The sequence below is a fragment of the Sceloporus occidentalis genome, unplaced genomic scaffold (genome assembly GCF_023333645.1).
Source record: "Sceloporus occidentalis isolate IW3139 unplaced genomic scaffold, rSceOcc1.0.p SCAF_103, whole genome shotgun sequence".
Lineage (NCBI taxonomy): Eukaryota > Metazoa > Chordata > Lepidosauria > Squamata > Phrynosomatidae > Sceloporus > Sceloporus occidentalis.
This window is the reverse complement of record NW_028317083.1, coordinates 2,340,582-2,347,032: the sequence shown is the minus strand read 5'-3', so window position 1 is coordinate 2,347,032 and position 6,451 is coordinate 2,340,582. Positions and strand designations below refer to the sequence as shown.

Sequence of the window (6,451 nt, the reverse complement as noted above, 5' to 3'; positions counted from 1 at the left end):
AGCGACAGAACAATGAGGGATATCATTGAACATCTATCTTAATATAGCCAGCTACAAGAGCCCCGACAAAGAGAGAAAGGCTCATGAAAATTCCGCCCCACGAATTCCCCATCTCACATCCAATATGCACACACACTCCCACAGCTGCTGACGCTATTATATTCCAATTTCAATTTGACACCCCAGCCTTTCATGCTAATTCTATTATTGTAGGAAGTTTATGTGATTTCATATCACTAGAAATCGGTAATGTATAATAACCCTTTGGGCAAGAAAACTGAATCCCTTGAAGCAGCCACCGGGAAAATAATTACTTTCATATCAAAACTCTGCATGAGCTGGGCCGGTCCTATAGCCTGCAGCTAGTAACCTTGTGTGTGTGTGTCAGAGAGGCTATGGGGGGGGGCACGAATGCATAAATTTGTTAAGCAATAAACACATACAAAGAAAAATATAGAAAGAATAAATTTTTAAAAAATAAGTAAAAAAATAAAAACAATAATAATAGAATATAAAAAATAGCATATACTAAAAAAATATATAAAAAATTAAATATAAAAAATAGAAGGGCAACCTAAAATATTATGGTTATATACATAAACACACAAGGCCTATGTATGTATGTGTGTGTATATATATATATATATATATATATACACATATATATAATAGAAATATATACATTATAGAAATATATATATATATATAAACACAGATATATGTCATAGAAAGTTACATGCGCAATTTTATCCTTTGTTTTAAACAACAAGAGGTGAAACACAGTTTTCGTCTTTATTTATAAAAAAAAAAAGTTTTACATATATAAATATTTGTATACATTTTTGCATTTTACAAGAGTGAGGATTTTCCGTTGCTTTTTTTACTCCTTTGTGGAAATGTTTTGATAAAGTATTACACTTCTCTCCTATTTAGTTGAAACTGCTAATTAACCGTGTTGTTCTCACTAAAATAATTGCACCTGATTAGTAAATACTATTTTTTCTACAGGTTGTCTGGGGAGCAGTGGTTAAGAAACTGTTAGATATTTTGGGAATGTTTGAAGTCTGTTAAAAGTCCTTTAAAAAAATGGGGGTTTTGGTGGAGAGTGGGGATTAGTCCAAATCTATGTTTTCACAGTCTATGCTAGGTTTGGAAGGGGATGTGATTTCCTCTGAACAGTCAGGGGTGATTCTGGGTTTGCTGTCACTTGCAGGGGACAGGGGAGATTTTGGTTGGGTCAATGAATTGTCCATCTGTCCATCTGCCGTGTCCCCCTGGCCAGCCTGGACAGTATTGGTGGTGGTGACCCCTAGATGGCAACCGGTTTCAGCCTTGCAGACAGTTAGACTGACCTGTGAAGATGAGTTCGTATTTTTCCCAGAATAAATGTTGTGTTTGTTGTTTGGGGAGATACTTTGACCCGAGTTATTGTCGTGGACGGAGTCTTTTGGTCGTGGGCTGCCCATGTCCTGGGTAGAGTTTGCTTTAAGGGCAGTCTGTGGTACTATGAATCCAAGAGGTTGGGTGATGGGATACAGAAGAAAATGTCCCTTGCCAATCAAGGTCCTGGGGCTTGATAACCCAGGAAAGTCCATACCTGTCTTTCTTTTTGGTGGGGAGTCAGACAGGAGACTTTCCACACTGAAAGGATTGAGCTTCTGGAATCCAGGACCTCTACCATTTGGGCACAAGCCTGAGTTGTGGTTCGCCTCTGTTGGTGAGTCCTTGTCACTGACCCTGTCTTTCTGTCCTGTGTTTCTTTGGCTTTGGAAGAAGGCTTGCCCTGTTTGGTCACAGCTCGATTGGGTTTGGTCTCTTTGGCCCATTTCTGAGATGCTGGGCTCAATTGAGCAAGAGTCCTGAGTCTGGGAGAGGCCACTGTCACTGTCAGAGCTGGGTGTATGGAGAGACATACTGGGAGAATGCTGGTGGCGAGACTGGTTCCTCAGCATCTTCTTCTCCTGCTTCCTTTTCTTCTTCTCCATTTTTTCCAGCTCCTTTCTGGCAATCTCCTCGGGGTCCATGGGTTCTCCACTGCAGGTGGTGGGGTGGGAGTTATGTGCAGGCCTTCCAGGTCCTTTCTTTGTATTCTCTTTCTTTCTCCACTTTGCTCTACGGTTTTGGAACCAAACCTGCACACCGAATAACGAAAATCAATTAACATTCAGCACTGGCCGAGAAATAGACAATTTACTCTCGTGTTTCATTTTATTTTATCATTTCAGCGCCAGAGAGAGGTCTTCTCATTGATCAGCCACTCTCTGGCACAGAAAGTGTTGTTTGGAATGTAATATTTTAAGATAGTCTGGGCAATTGCTTTATATTCATTGTCCTACAAGATAAAGTTGCTATTCCCCCCCCAGTGATGTTAATTGATACTCTGATTCATGGTGCACACGGTTTGTTAGAGGAAGTGGTTTTAATATCGTGGGAAAAGATTATTTTTTATCCTTTTTTTCCTGTACATAAGTGTAAGGATACTATTTTTTATTTATCATTATTATATTTTTGGTTTTTATTTATTTTTTTCGTGCTTTTTCGTTCAACGGATTTTGTTTCCAAAGTAATCTCTGCGCAGATCATATAAACACAAAAATATTGCCACAACTTAAATTCCACAAAACAGTAAGGATTTTGCACCAATTTAAAAACGTTTTGTCACCTTGTGTACACGAAACATATTTGGCATATTTTTTCATTCATTAAATTCAAAGTACTAAAAAGAGCACATGAGAAAATTAATTTGTGTACAAATAAATTCTCTCTTTGTCTTTTTATAGGTGTATAAGGATACATTGATTATAAATATAGAATATATATATATATATATATTCTGTATATATTCGAGTAAAAAAAAATATTTGATAAATATTCATGCATTGAGAAGCACAGAATGTTTATGTAATAAAGGAACTGACACATTTTATATTTTTTCCTCCTCTACCATGACTTTTACGATCTGAAATGCACATAAAAAGTGTCGGGTAAATTAGTCTGGTAGTTTGCAGATTCAGTACCAATTAAGCGATGGAAGATTAACAGAGATACATTTAAGAAAAAAACACTTTTCTGAATTAAATTGGAAATTTGATACTGGCATGAGAAGATTAACAATTAGGGGTGGGATGCAAAAAAAATAATAAGTATAAGCAAATAATTCCTTTTATAGTTCCAATAGGCTATACTAGCAAATAATGCTAACTAAAATGTAGCAGAAATCTACAAAGTTTATATTTTTTTAAAAAATCACGAAAAATACAATTGCAAAAGGCCCGATCAAATAGGAATTTTAATAATCGCTTCACGGTTAACCCTCTAGTAAATTACTGGTGTCACTTAGACCTCCGTATCCTAAAAAATAAATGATAATTGAAAAATTAGTTTGATATTCTGGTGTAAAAATCACTGTACCCGATACAGTTGTTTTTTTTGGAAGATCTGATGTTTTTTCCCTGTAATTTCTTCCTTTGTGCTAATTCCAGGCGGTGTTGCCTCTGAGAATTGTTCATTATGGAATTAAAGGAGAAACCAAGGTCTTGACTTCACTTAACAATCTCAGAACAAATTGGATAAAAGAGTTTGAGACCAGAAGAGGTCAGAAGGGGGTGGAAAGTGCATTTTCAGAAGAAAAAAAACCACACTGAAACAAAGCTAATGTTAGAATAATGTTCTCCGCTACACTTCTTCATAATAAACTCAAAACCCTTGAGGTCTAAATTATGAAATTAATCCCTCCTTTAATTTCTAATATATATATATATATATATATATATATATATATATATATATATATATATATTAACACAGATGATCCCTAGATAAAATTACAAATTATCTAATATTTTTAATATTTAATAATTTAGCACAGCAAAAAGTTAATTTCCACCTTGACTCTAGCTTAGATACTAAAGAACAAAAACTGACATTTACAAGATGTTTAATAAAATGTAAGGAAATTGGTAATTTTTCCTAAAATTCGATGGAACTCTACAATTCAGAATTATATATTATTGTAGTATGTGAATTGAAAGTATATATATATATATATATATATATATATATATGTAATCGTAACAGATACAAAACATGTATGAAATGGTCTTTACAACTAATTAAACGTGTTTAAATTAATTATGTATTTTCTAGATTGTTTTGTGGAGTGATCATTGTTATGCTGTGTCCCCTTGTTTTCCCATAAACATGCAAATATAAATAATTCATTGGATGTAATAATTCAAACGCAAGACATCTGTACAACATTGTTGATAATATCTCTGGGTTCATTTAAAGCATATTACACAAAGGAGATATGGAAATGCAAATAGGCATACCACAGCAAGGAGACTGTGTCTAATTAAAACACCATTAGCCCTTGTTTTGTATTTTAAGGAGGTTGTATATTTAGAAGTCACTTATACATATATGAGACTGGTCTGATGGAAAATATAATAATACAATAATAATTCTATAGAAAGAGATACGGATTGAGATTTACCTGAACCCTTGATTCCACTAAATCTAGTCTTAATGCCAAAGCTTCTCTCATGAAGACGTCTGGATAATGACTTTCATTGAAGGCTTTTTCTAGTTCCTCCAGCTGCCACCCAGTAAAGTTGGTCCTTGTCCGTCTTCTTTTACACCCAGGGCTTTCCTTGTCTGGATCACCAGAATCTACAATTATGTTTATTATTATTATTATTATTATTATTTAAGAGCCAACAAATTACAACGTAACAAAAACCCATAACAAATCTAAAATTGTAGAAATATATACAATGTATCGAATATATAAATACATGTGTGTACGTGATATATATAAGGAAAGAGATCCAGCTTTGAAATGTTGTTTCTCCCACAGATCAAAGACATTTTATGATCACTTCTCAGTGTTTGGAAAGTGAATTTGGAAAATACTAATGTGCCCCCTGCAGAGAAATGGCTTTTCCAGCCCTCCTTGTACCTATTCCCACGGCTAGTGTTTGTGACAAGATCTGCACCTAACAAATTCACACAAACAAGACTAGGACTTGTCACCTTGTAAGACCCCCAGGTACACCAGAAGGGCCTGCTGACCCCACAACAAAGCAATAAAGCCAGGCCTGGCAAGTAATTTATCCTAAAAATACTGATTCAGTATACTATTGTAACTATATATATATACACACACACAAATATATATATATATATATATATACACTTATATATATATAATGTGTGTGGGAGTGTGTTCGTTGTAGCATAAAACAGCATTTCCGTTGTAAATTAATTTATTTAATCCTCACAGGAAAAATACAATAAATCGACATCGATTTATTAAACTCCGATTTTTTAATAAATAGTTTTAAAGGGTCAGTTCCTATATCTTTTGACAGACCTGTTTGCCTGTATTCCTCTCTTGTTTGAGACAACAACAACTTCCCAGTGAGGTACACGTGTGTGTCTGACTGTGAGCTGTCAGATGCCCCTTTAAACCCCATTCTGCCTGTGTGCGAGCAGCCAGGGCTCGGTGTGATGTCTAAGAGATGTGGGGTCTGTATAGATTACATTAATATGGAAAATATTTTTCCTATATTTCATTATTTTAGGTAATACATATATTTATAAAAAGCAAACATTGTATATATTACAAATCTTTACAGACATATATTATTTATTATATTTATATATATACATTTGTGTCTATATATATATACATTTGTGTCTATATTTGTATATATATATATATATATATATATATATATATATATACATTTGTGTAATTTGATGTAATTGTAGATAAAGCGTTGATCCCTCTCCTTGCCCACTGCTTGGCGATTGTATATTCGGGATGTCCATGTTCTGTAGCTCACACTAAATCCAGGACATCCCATTCCCCTCCGGTCTGTAAAATATTATCATCCATTTTTTGGAGCATTATTACCGATCCCCCTGCATGCTGTCTGCACTCTTATCTTACCTGCCAGCTTGTACTGTTGGCTGTCTCCGTTCATGCTACATCCAGAAGGCAGCAGAGGGGTCGGATTGACCACAGAAGCGGAGCAGGAGCTGCTCAGTAATCCGTCTATGGAGAAGGGGACTGCTGCAGACTGCAGCTGGTGGCTGGCTATCTCATACACATGGTGATGACTGAGAGGGTAAGGAAAGCCCACCATCCCACTCATGGAGCCCCCAAACTGGGCATGAGAATGATCAAGGATCCTACTGTCCATCATCTCCCGGGATAGAGCTGCCACAGCTGCAAGCTTCCTTGTAGGACCTTAGTAAGCATGCAGTGGCAGTGACCAGTAAGGAGGAGACATGCTTCAAGTCACAGATGAGCTTTACTTTATGAACATCAAGCACACAATAATTAGCCCAGGCTTGGGGAATTTGGGACCAATAAGAAACCTTAATCGGCTATGACGTCAGAGACGTGGCTTGCAGGAAACGTTTTCCATATCGATTGCTAATT

The 6,451-nt window shown here is 35.7% G+C and overlaps 1 protein-coding gene across 1 annotated transcript; it reads right to left on the bottom strand.

The window, feature by feature from the left end:
• Nucleotides 1-1,112: 1,112 nt before the first annotated feature.
• LOC149283533 (homeobox protein unc-4 homolog) lies at nt 1,113-6,212 on the bottom strand. Its single transcript, XM_089497475.1, has 3 exons — nt 5,957-6,212; nt 4,496-4,671; nt 1,113-2,132 (listed from the first exon to the last, which is right to left on the bottom strand). Exons 1-3 carry the CDS (start codon nt 6,210-6,212, stop codon nt 1,113-1,115), a joined length of 1,452 nt encoding a protein of 483 aa, XP_089353601.1.
• Nucleotides 6,213-6,451: the final 239 nt, after the last annotated feature.

Coding starts and splice junctions, on each gene's coding strand:
- LOC149283533 (XM_089497475.1), bottom strand. CDS start 6,212: ATGATGGACAGTAGGATCCTTGATCATTCTCATGCCCAGTTTGGGGGC. Junction 4,672..5,956: donor CCAACAGTACAAGCTGGCAG/GTAAGATAAGAG, acceptor ACATAATTGTAG/ATTCTGGTGATCCAGACAAG. Junction 2,133..4,495: donor TAGTGGAATCAAGGGTTCAG/GTAAATCTCAAT, acceptor TTCGGTGTGCAG/GTTTGGTTCCAAAACCGTAG.